This window comes from Macrobrachium nipponense, chromosome 35, assembly GCF_015104395.2.
Source record: "Macrobrachium nipponense isolate FS-2020 chromosome 35, ASM1510439v2, whole genome shotgun sequence".
NCBI lineage: Eukaryota > Metazoa > Arthropoda > Malacostraca > Decapoda > Palaemonidae > Macrobrachium > Macrobrachium nipponense.
The window spans coordinates 17,202,018-17,215,165 of record NC_061096.1 but is presented as its reverse complement, the minus strand read 5'-3'; the positions used below and the strand labels follow the sequence as shown (position 1 = coordinate 17,215,165).

Below are 13,148 nucleotides of genomic sequence, written 5' to 3'. Positions count from 1 at the left end.
CATAAAAAATGTGCAAAGGAACGTTGAATATAATGTATATATTTATGTTTCTATGTTATCTCGCGTCTAATAAGAATGCGAAAAATATAGTTACATTCAAATACATTCACAAACACAAGTATTTCAAACTAAAGATTATAAGTTAACCGGATTCCACTAAGACTGGACTATGACGAGATAAGGAAAATATTAATTTCTGATGCCTATTTCAACAATAGAGGAACAAAGGAATAGTAATGGAAGCACAACAGTGCGTCTACACCTCCAAACATACATTCCCCCATTTTGTCTGGAATCGCAAATTTCTTGGATGTCAGCCTCTCATGCACGTGTGCCGAATACTCCTTTACATACAGCTCTTAAAAGAAAGAAAGAAAGAAAAAAAGAGCCTCTTTCTCTGTTATCATGTACTCTTTCCTGACTTGTTTACCAACCTGCTCTACATCTGTTTACTTTTCATTCTCTCGCTGCCTTTGTTTTCTCGAAACTTGCACTTCTATGAATCTTTTTCACACACCCGTTTCCCGGATGTTGTGCCTCTTAATTTCACCCGAGTTGTAGCGTGAGCCTTTTGTCATTTTCTACAATTCGTTTTTTTTTTTTTAGCTTATTTTATCCTTTTCTTCTAAGCACCAAAATCAGTTCGGTTTAGTCCTATCTTATCCTTTTCAACTCCCGTTTCAAAACATATGAATACGCCTATTAATGATCTGACGACTGCCTACTTTGACGACGTGGTAGATGAACGAACCGTTTGCAAAAGCTGTTTATTCTAAGATACTCAGTTTCATTAGACAAGAAAACTTTGCATTAATTTCACACAAAGGGAGGAAGTTACGGACAGCAGTGAACAGGAATGGCCCAACTGGCACAAGGCCAGTTTAATCTAACAACAACAACAATAATAACAACAACAACAAGTGTAAGACAACTTTAGAAAGGAAGGTTAAGCTCAATGCCTCGCTCGATGTGTAAAGGGATCATGAAAGAATAGAAAACGAGATCATATACTTTTTGAAATCGTAATATAAAAGTATCAAAATGAAACTGGACGCGGTGACAACGTATAACGTTCGGAATTTTATAAAGTTTCAAGGAGTAAGCTTGAATATCAAAGAAACCTACGATATCGAATTGGACGTGCTGTAATCTTGCTGAGGAAGAAAGGACTCGCTCAATATATAACAGTGGAAACGTTATGTTATACACAAAGCATATTCGAATTAAAATCTTCCACAATGACAGAAAAAATACAATTTTCCCTTGTCATGTATTCCTGCAGCTAATGTCATCCACGTACGAGTTACCATAAACAATCCAAGACTGGCTTTCATGCAAGATGACATTCTTCCGTGAGGCCACTGCTGTCGTTGATGCAATAAAGATTTCCTTTAAGGGTGTCGTCTAATAAATTAAATACTGTCATCATCATCAACTGTCGTGCAGTTTCACCTAGTGAAGTCAGCTTGATAGTCCTACCAATCCACTGAAAGTTAATAGAGAACAGCAGCTTAAACTTCTGTTCTTACAACATTTCTTACACCTCGGATCATCATACCCTTCTATATGCATTCCAGAATGGAGATGTACACCAGAAACGGATATTCAGACAGATGCACGAGGCTATAATACTACACAACCGTATCAGATATTGTACAGAAAGCTTCACCAGGCACGACTTCAGACAAATACGCCACAACTATTCTAAGCAACTTCAGGTGAGAAACTAAAAACAAACTTTTCCATTATAAAAAAAACGAGTACTGATAGCTTTAGCGACAATTTCGAAATTTACAGCATGGAAATAATATTATATTCGTTTCCTGAATTCTTGATGCTAACGTTTACCGTATACCGAAAACCAATGGACAAATTGTTGGTATACCCACGTATACCTATGTTCATGTATATCTATTTGTGTATTACCTGCTCATCTACATCAGTACATAACTGCATTTATTCATTTACAAAAATAGACATACATCGATACTTCTGTGAGGGTGCACAGATGATATACATGTATGTACATTTGTCTATTTTTACATACAGTATACATTTAATGTGCACTTAAATACAATATTCATATATACATCTATTATAATACTAACATATAAAACCTATGCATACCATATATATATATATATATATATATATATATATATATATATATATTGTACACATATATGGGGTTATATATGCCATACATTATAAGGTACTATATATATATATATATATATATATATATATATATATATTATCTATATATAGATATATATATATATATATATAATATATATGATATATATATAATACACATATAAATTATAATATTGCATTACCATAGAGGCACATTATATATATATATATATATATTAATATATATATTATATATATCATATACCTAGAAACGCCCGATTCCGATTAAAAATCATAATATACCTTTTCATTAAATCACTAAATAAAAAGTACAACTATACAATACTGAATATCTTTATGTAAACAGTAACTACATACATTAATAACAGTTTCACGTTATATACAGAATAATATATGTCTTTTATCTTTGCATACGTACATACACACATACATACATACATGTAAAATATATAAATATATGTATACATAATTATTTGTACGTGTTTGTGCATGTGTGCCTTTGAAGTGTAGGTGTTTGTATATTACAGCTGTTTCATAGTCAGATAGACAGATGAACAAACAGAGAGTTAGATATTATATGGATATGGAATATATATTTCACTATAATTTCAATAATTTCAATACACACTCTATTATCACATCATTGGTTACTTTAACATGTACACCTAGTCTAATTTATGCACCAATTTAACAAGTTACCTTGGTTTAACGTGCTTCAATGAGCAAAATTTTATACATTGCACCATCTTCAGCAATCAATAATATCAAAGAAAAATGAACATGTGATGTCTGTAAGCTCCGTTAACTAAATTAAAAATAGGCTACTAAAAATATTCCACTGCAAATAAAATGCATGTCTATCATGCATAACCATTTGTATTCACAGTAAGGATCCCTACAGGCTCTATCTACAAGGAAAACCAGCTAGGTAAGAAAGAAAGAAAGAAAGAAAGAGAAGAGAGGAGACTCAAAGATACGATGACAATGGGGAGACCGACTAGAGTCAGGGTTCGAAAGAAAAAAATCGAAGTCCAGCTGATATTCTGGAATAATAGGTCTTTCCTCCCTTTCACCTTTCTTAATCTATTGTATCTGTGATTATTACATCTGATGGTGCCATCATGGATAACTATTGGGGTCATATGACGATAACTGCTTGTTAATAAGCCATCTGAGAGGAGTAAACCATCGAGGCTCGTCATTTCTTTCCTTCAAAATTTTCTAAATTTAGTAGTACTGTATATCTCCCGTGATATGGATTACATGCAACACAATCCCTCTTTCAGGACTCACAAATGAACAGATGAACCATTTCAAAAGTAATGATAATTATAAGTAACAAAAGAATGAGAACAGAACTCTAGCTTCACTCCATCCCTTGTCAGCGTGTTATAAAGCATGAAGCGTGCCCAGGCGGACAAATGTCTCCCCTTTCAGCAGGTAAATTATATGGCAAGGAATTGATAAGGGCTGTTTCAAGTAGAAACTTAAGATCGAGTCTCGTAGACTTTAGACCAGTAGCCAATCAGGATTAGGTTTTTCTTCTTTTAAAGACTCACCCTGAAATTCGGAGATCCGATTGGCTGTAGGGGAGACAGACTCCGCGAGAGACGCGTCCTTCGTGTCCTCGAGGGATTGGGGTATAAAGCTAAACAAAACGAAGAGAAAGAAGGGACTGTATAGTTTGGAAATACTCTGATAATACTGCTACAAAGATAAACATGATCTGTTGAATCACTTCATTCCACTCATGTTCGCTCAATCCTAGAACTCATAAAAAGTAGTGTAAGCATAAGCTCCTTCACGGTAACAAATATACATAACGCATCATGTATTCCTTCTGTGCCTTTTAAAACATAGGCATACTAGTGGTATCCGTTGTAGCTTACTGCTAAGGAATAATGATGGAAAAATAGCAATATACGATATATCAGTAGGTATCCAAATTTACAATATTCTGACTACCCTATCTTGAGAAAAAATATGAAAGAATGTGCTTCTTTTTTGTAATCATTTCTGATCAATCACTTCTGTGCTGGAATGATGTGAGTAGGAATCAGAATAGAAATCATAGGAAAAGAAAGTCCAACATCACCCGCATTTAAGAAACACTGATCCTTACGACTAGGGATATAAAAAAGAACAATACATTACATGGCTTAATATCAACTATACATAGTTTACTACCTGAGGCCTCGTTAGGGTGAGAAACAAATAGCTACAGACTGTTCATGATGACTAGCATGACTACTACCGGACAAGTCTACCATCCTGATGATGAGCGTGTAATGTGGCCAGGCCAGGTAATACGCGCCTTCCATCAGACGTCCAGCGAGTGAGTGACAAAGCTACATCTTTTATTACTGTGTCTTGGAGAGACTTCGTATTGCATTCAATGCGTTCATCGAAAGGTACAATCAGTCATGAAGTATAAACTGGCTTTGACCAACTACAGACAAATCATCCGCAGACAGTGACGTCACTATGGCACACTAAGTAGTTTGCCTGTTTGCTTGGTGGTGGTGCTGCTTTCCATTCAAGTTTTGGTAAGAGAACCGACTCTTGCATCGAAATATAATAAGGTTATAATGATAGGTCGAAAATTAGATGTTTCCGTTGTAGACTAAACAGTGGGAGGCGGAAATTTGCAAGCTCCAATGACATTCTGAATAAATCTGTTGCGAAAAATCAGTGCATGGCGCAAATATGAAATCGGTTGGCCACCTGCAACAATTCCTGCTGAATGTGTTCAGCAAAATATATTAAAACATCGTTTTTGTTGGTAACAAACCACAAATCAGAAACAAGGCAAACTACTGTACATGTCTAATATTAACTGTAGTTATTGCAAATGTGGTATATGGTACAGTAACTATTGTCGTACAGATTCTATGGTGAAATCTGTGGCGTTATTTGGCAATGTATTGAACATCTAACACTACACGATAATAACACGGAGAAATGTTGGCTGCCTGCATGGCGTCGATATGAGAGGAGGAAAACACTCGTAGCTAGATGTTGTCTCACGAAGACTAGGCGTCAATGTACTCGTAATTCTTACATCACATTTTAGCCACTTGAAAGTCTTCTATAGTCTGCTCGCCCCATAGGGGCAATTCAACCACACATTAATTCGGACAAGAGCAACGCTAGTTTTTATGAAGAGGTGGCGAGACGAGGAGAATTCCCGCCCTGACTTCGAGAGGAGTCCCTGGCCCCATGGGTGGGCCAACATTGTCCTTCCCAACACGGATCCCCGAATGGGCTGCAATGGGGTTATCCACGTGACTGACAGTCAGTTAGTATAGAATTCACTACGCTTGTGTTACGACCACATTTATAGCACGACTGAACTATTCTTTCTAGAATTCATCGCCATCATCACAGATCATCGCGATGAGATGACTGAGAGCGGTTGGCAATGGATGCAGATTAATACTGACTACTGATGATGACACAAGACACTTCTCACGAAGAAAACACTCACCTCTTTTTCTCCCATCGCTTCAGTCAAGAAAAAAAGGAAGAAAAGATTTTCGTTACCATAATATTGCCATAACAACATCAATGATTTTGCTGAAGAGGACCGCGACATCTCCTCTTCCAAACCTAAAAGAGGCAGCACTTATCTAGACGACGATGATGATATACCTGCTTTGCAAATATTGCACTGGACACCAAAAATGCATCATTTCTCTCTGGACACTTACAACACATTCAAAGCGGTTGAGAAAAGGATAATTTGAGAAGAGAATTTGATATTGATATTCGTAGAGCTGTTATGGAATGACGCTCGCGACTGAAGGTGATATCAAACATTGATTTGGTAGCCAGATTCTCTCGGTCTCGCTCCTTTGTAGTATTTTTGGATGTGGTGAGACTTGGCTGAAAGTCCAACGGTTCCGCGTTTGCTTCCCCGATCACAGTCACCCTCGGCAAAGGTGGCCCTTGTATCTGAGAAACCTCGGGGGGGAGGGGGAGGAGGAGCGCCGACGGAAGAGTGGCGCTCGGTGAGTGGGAGTCGATCCGAAGGTGCGTGACTGTTGAGAGACGGAAAGACTCCAGTTACTTCGACTGCCATTCTATAAAAGTCACGGCCTTTCTACTAAATATAATGGAAAATTCAGGTACTGCCGTCTTCTTAAAAGTAAGAACAAGTCAGGCTAAAATTGCTAGCCGAAGACATATGAATACGGAAAAGATTTTCTCTTCCAACTTAGGTTATTAAAAACGGGGAGTATGGCACTCAAAGGCAATCTCCATGTATGCGAGTGGATATCTCGCAGCCATTCTTACAAGTTATCATGATTACTTGCCATACAATTCTTAAAGGAATTTCAAGTGATGACTGGGTATAAAGGGGTCATTAATTACTGCAAAGTAGCGACAACAATCACTCATATAAAACCGGAAAAGGTAAACTTGACTTTCATGCTGCGTGATTTAGTTTTCAACCGATATTCAAGTATTTCTTATAAACATTAATATAGTCATCCCGAAGTGGCTTCCTCCTTGTCTTAATTTGCTGCAAAACATTTGATACAAATCACTCGTTAGCAAAATATAAAAAAATGTGAATCATGGTATATAAAATAATTTGATCTTCAATAAGTGTACGTTAGTACTGACAATTTCTCAGTAGAATTGATATATTGACCTTTCAGCAAGTCACCAAAACAGAAATATAGCCATAATGGGCTTCAGTCGAAGGTTTGGCAAGAAGACAGCAGTTAAAAAATATCTGCCATGAATTGAATAGTATACTATCGATTCAAATACAGTAATAAGCGTGCTGGTCACAGGTAAATGAGTATGCCACAACAAACCACTTGTTTATAAATTTATCGGCAAATCTGTTAATCATATTTCCTTCAGTGTCATTTGACAAAGTTCTTGAAATTCAGCAACAAATATACTACAGGTTTCTAAATGACTTCTCTACGGTGGCATGCCTATATAAATGACTCATCAACCAAAGCTCCAAATCCATCTAAACATTATCGGAGACCTTTAAATGGAAACTAATACTTTCTTTTCCAATTTCTTGGTTGGGTGCGGTTAACATTAATTTGCGACATTATGGAATCACAGTGTTCCATTGCTTCTACGCTCATAAAACTAGCCGGAGTTTTTCAACTGTTTACTGGAAATTTATGGATGGTGTAAAATGTCTACTGGATTAGCACAACGATAAACTCATAAAAGACACTGTTTGAGTACAGGCAGAAAAATGTTAGTATTGATCAAGTACATTACCATTCATCTGTTTCAAAATCACATATGCTGAGAAATACAATACTTACAACAAATAACCAAAACACCTGTAAATAAATACAGTGATACATTTAAACATTGACAATGTTAGGCTATCCTGTTATGCAAAAAAAGTGGTTTCTACATTACTACAATAACTTATTTCAAAGCCAACAAAGTAGATACTTGATGTTAGGGGTTAAGCCAAGCATCTAAAATACCAGAAATAAAGTTAGTTCCAAGATACGAAATTTCAAAGTTAGCAGACCGGGAAATTAACAAAGGGCTGCAACGCTTACCAAAAATAAAGTATAAGGATGCTATATTTGTCCAACCTTAGACCTGGACTATGCAGGAAAACATTTTGTTTTTCTGTTCAAAAGTTACCTTTGATCCTTAACCCTTGTATAGCAAGAATGGGTGAGGCAGACAATGAATAGCAGAATGCCAACTTAAGGGCAGTTCTGCTCATCAAAAGTTTACGGAATGCTCGTGAGGTGCCTCATAAGAATACAGTAAAGTGCAAAGGTTAAGGTTTTGTTCGTGTGTGGGTACACACAGAAATCTATCTTCAAAGTGAACTTCTGGAAAAACGAGTTAATGCTTAATCCAAGCTCTACACTGGTGAGTTAGTGAAGCAGGTGTTCGATGCTCCATGGGACTCAAGTTCAAGGCCGAGTAAAACATATCTATGAGATAGCTTAGTCTAATTAACATCTAAGATAATTGTAACAGTAAAGGGTGAAGGCAGGCCGGCTGTTGACGTCCAGGGCGAGGCTTAGGGATGTGCAGATTTACGGAAAGACTGGGGTGTATGGAGTGGAAGAACATGTTAGGAACTCATAAGAAAAACATTGGTCTGCTATGTCATAATTATGTTTCATGTTATTATTAAGCACGAGGTACAAATAACGGAAAAACAAACCATTCATGGCTGGCCATGAAAGTCACTTATATGCAAAAACCAAATAAGTCAGCTATAGTGGCTATCTATATTTTGTCTTCAATACCATGATATATGAAAAATATAAATGGTAGTTAAATATCTGGTCTTGTACAAGAGCTCACTATGTAAATGCCACAGTTCAAAAAAGAAACAAATTTGATTGCTAAGTACTGACAGTATGATGGTGGTACCTCAACAAAACATGAAAATGAATTCTATGTAAAATGAAAATCCATAAACAGAAATCTGAGCTATTTCACAAAAGATCATAAATCATTTAGTTTGCCAAAGAGAGAAAGGAAAGAGTGACGTGTTGAAGAGAACAGCTCAGCATGCTGTAAAACATCAACTTCGTTCTGAAGGGTAAAACAGAAGAGCCATTAAGAATCTTGGAAACATAACAGATCTAACTCCATTACTATCCGTAATGGCAGTGCAAACGGTGCAAAGTTCACAATATTTTAAAGAGACAGAAGCATACTCAGTACAAAAGGCTTAAAAACGTCAAGCTCTTACAGATAAAGGGACTTTATAATTCTCAAGGTTGACAGAACAGAGGGTCGTGGTGATGACAACAGAAGGTACTTACTTAACAAAGATCAGGACCGAAAGAAAGTTTAAGAAAACAGGAGTCTGAAATATTCAGTTTGGAGTCTGAAACCTTTTTGAAATTTTAATAGGCTTTCACGACCTATTAATTTCTTAATGATAAGTGAACACACGTATACATTGATTGCTTTACTAACCAAACTACAGGTATAAAGAAAAATTTGATACCGTCAGGATTATACAAAGATGCATTAACTTTAGAATGATACAATAGTAATACTACAATGGTGACCTGCGTGTTCATCAAAATTTTCTAGTCTTCGGTGTTCTTAATCAAAAGAAACCACAAGTATAAATTTCCATTAATTTTGGTAGTTATCTCAGATTGTCATAAAAAACTACTGGCATCTGTCGATAAGCCAAGTAACAAGAGTTGCTAAATTTGTTGCTAAATTGTATTCATTTCCAGCCAAGTGTCAAAGCCTTGCGAGAGACTGTTTTGTTAACAGTAAAAATGTGGTACTTTCTGGCTTTTTCCAAATATGCTGCCCTATATGACAAAATATATTTTTCATTAACCATTTGACGTTACAATAGAGGTTCTTTGATTGAGATCTTTGTTATGTTGACAACGAGTATTGCGCAGAACAAAAAAAAACTAGCTTAGATATACAACTAATGTCAAAACTGAATTCGATACTCCAGCAAAATAGCCGTTAAAGGTAACGCGTTACAAAATATAATTCATATAAAGGTTTAACATTTACGCAAACTTTATCACAAAAAAAGTAATCTGTAGGTCTTTTCAGTAATATTTAGCAACGCTATTCCAACGTAAAATACAAAATCACACATGTGGGTCCTTGTACCAATGCACAAGTAAAAAAAAAAGAAAATAAAAAAAGTAAAATTTCTCATCACAACTAATTAAAATATTTTTCCTTTTATAAATGATAACTAAGGCATTCTATTGACAATAAAGATTACAAAAATTACCAACAAAATATTCTCTATTGTCTTGGATACATTTTGTAAACTTACTACAGCAAGTTTCACTTTAAAACTTCTCTGAATATGTAACTTAAGATATCATGAAATAAGTGAAATTGAAGCTCAAACCTAAGAATTACCAATGAAGCAAAAACAGGCAATCCTCCTGCATTTGATTAATCCCTTATATCATTGAAACACAAACTTCCACAAATGTATTGAAGACCATATCACTGAACGTCCTTCCAAGAATCCTTCATAGTCATTACCGGGAAAATGGGTGGCCTCGTCTCTTTAATCCTTCTTAGAAAAGCAAACGTCCAGGTTATAAATATAATTTCTAAGATTAACTTGGGAAAAATCTTATCAATTTTAAAGGTCACCCACAATGATAATGATAAGGGGAAGAAATTCTTCCAGTGTGTACATTTAGAATAAAGCAAAGGCTTTACTTGGCAATATATAAAGAGCCTTATATTCTAGATTTATTACCCCACAACTGTGACCATTCTATTAACTAGAGTTTTATGTTATTATTTTCATGAATCTCAACGTCCTCAATCTAAGGCCTAACTGCTAAAATACGTTATCAAAATATGCTACAAGGTATCTAAAAACGTATTTACTTCCACTACTTCGAATTATGCATAATGGCTGCAAAGCTATAACTTTCTAACCTTATTTTTTTTTTTAATAAAAATCATGAGGACCTACCTTACTTAAAGGTGCTGATTTCGGTTTACAACCAGGTATGTTCTCCCAAGAGGGATACTGTGCTCAAGAAAACATCAACCTTTGTTGAAAGAGAACAGAACTTATACCTAAAATTACGCTAATTACTTCACCTGATTTTGGAAACGATAGTCATCATCTTAACGATAGATTTTAAGCTATGAAAATTAGGTTTATTTCCCTTACCTGAAGTATGGTATCGATCTTACCTAAATTCTAAGCAATATTTCCAGTTTAAAACAACATGTTAAGGTCTTATAAACACTGAATTTTGACGGAAAAGTTTTGTACTAAGGACAAACGTTTATAAAGACCACTGATACATACATGTTCAATTGTATTTTTGTAATGGAAAAGACTTTATGTAATGAAGGAGGACAGTGATTTCTGTTAATCTCTTTTATAGAAGGTAACCAAAGATGCTTCTCTTCACTTGACGAGGAATTAAAGTTAAAGTAATTTTATGAAATATTGTCCAAAATGCCTGAATTGAACATTTTTATCACCAAATGGGGGTAAAAGATGAAACCAAATCAGTACCAGAACCACAAATTCAAGAGAGAATATGAAAATGAAAATTCTAAGAGGCAACAAGTATAATATAAAAAAAATGCCCAGAAGTCAACAGATTCTTATTACAAGTAAATTGAAAGCCAATTGTAGCAGTTTACCAAATAGTAAGTATCACTAAATTTTCACTTCCGGAGATGAAAATAAGATTTTCCTGTTCTGAAGTTTCGTTTCGTTAGCAAATGGCCCTATCTACGTTACTGGACCTCCCTCACCTTATACCATACAATTATGAGGAGCCACAGTAAGTTTTTTTTTTTTCGGTGGCGAAAAACACAAAATGAGTGAAATACAAGGATGTATTGGCCAGGGGGCCTTTGTACCCACTGGACAGCCACCCCGAACTAACCTAACGTAATGCTCATTACCTAGGTCACTGTAAATTGAAGTAATGGTTAATCTAAGCAACCTAACCTAACCTAACCTAACTTAGGGAGCAGGGTCCCTACCTGGCACACTCCGCCCCTAATAAACCTTACCTTACTCACATAAACTGCATTAATGTCATGGGCATGTCAGAGTACAACCTTGTATTTCAGATATAAAAATGGCCCAGTCCTATCTCTAAATCTATGCCTGGCCTAATAATTTTCTGCAAAATTAAAGTCTGAAACATGCAAAACACACACTAAAATATATGAAAATTATATTTTCAACTCCAGAATATCACTGTTTTAATGAGTAAATTTACCTCCTTACCAACAACTCAATAACCTTACCTTACAGAATCAGAACTTGCGGAAGTTGGATTTCATGAAGATTTTCTTTGCCACTCTCTCATTTTGTACTTTTCCCCACCCAAAAACCCAGTTTCCCACTATGATCCCTCATAATTGTACGATAATGGGGATCACTTTATCTTTAAACTGCTAATGTGTTACAAAATGAATGTGAGTGTTTAGTACACTAAAAAAAGCGAACTCAGCCTACGTAATCAAAGAGGAAGAGCAGCTCACCCGCACTAAAAGATTGAAAAAATAGTGAAAACAATTGAACCCTGATTTCCAAATTACCACTAACTTTGTGAAGAAGCCACACGAAGGTACTGTAATTTTTTTTTAGCTAAACAATATAGGAATCGGTGTATATAATATGGTTGAGCAATTTACTCAGAAAATCAGATAGTATTTACCATCTTTCGTTTGTGTTTTTTACGTTCATCCCGAAAGCACTGGTTCTAAACAATGCGAAAGTTTCGCGGGACGCCGTACTTAGTACCATCCCCTCTGGGATGAAAGCAAAAATATAAACCAAAAGGCGGTAAAGTTTCCGTTATCTCTGTAAATTTCTCAAATTATCTCACCTGTACTAAATTTTATACACCCTTTTCTATATTGCTTGGTCTAGTAATTATATCAATAGCCGATATCTTCGAGCTGTCGCCTCCTTTATATTTAGCCAAAGAACAAAAGAATCTGTCAGGTTTCAAGCGGTGACCCACTCACGACTGACGAAACATATTAAATAAAGAACTTGCAGTGATTTTACGATATCGAACACTGATATTAAAAGGAAAATAACATCAAACAGAACTGAACCAATGTGAACTAAATCTAATACAAACAACTAGACATCGAAAGCCTAAATCCCTAAAGATACCTGTACCTAAGCGACTCGAATATGGTGTGCTAAAACAATCACTATTTACTATCTCATACAGAAATTACAAATTCGTATTCCTTAATTATCACAGGAAAATTGCTTTATCTTGAAGATATACGCCCTATTCCAAAGGCATTTTGCGGAGGAATTAATATACTACCTACCGCAATACGTTTTTTTCGCTAAATACCAAGGTAGGTTACCAAAAGCCTTTAATAATGAAAACAAGTCGTCATAGATACACTACAATTTTTTACTAGGCCCTTACTATGTTCTGAACAAAACTGCAAACGAGAGTGACTCCTTACTACCATCGCAGTTGTGAAATGAATTGCCTTATTTTAGTCCG

The 13,148-nt window shown here is 35.6% G+C and overlaps 1 protein-coding gene across 2 annotated transcripts in view; it reads right to left on the bottom strand.

Moving 5' to 3' along the window:
- Window positions 1–2,414: 2,414 nt before the first annotated feature.
- The window catches only part of LOC135208445 (cell adhesion molecule Dscam1-like), a 168,568-nt gene continuing 157,834 nt past the window's right edge, over window positions 2,415–13,148 (bottom strand). The window contains exon 40 of one of the 2 annotated variants that reach the window (XM_064240630.1): window positions 2,415–6,197. In XM_064240630.1, the coding sequence (XP_064096700.1) occupies window positions 5,969–6,197 (229 nt within the window). In that variant the 3' untranslated portion in view covers window positions 2,415–5,968. The remainder of the gene's footprint in view (window positions 6,198–13,148) is intronic. The other variant, XM_064240631.1, reaches the window with a different exon arrangement.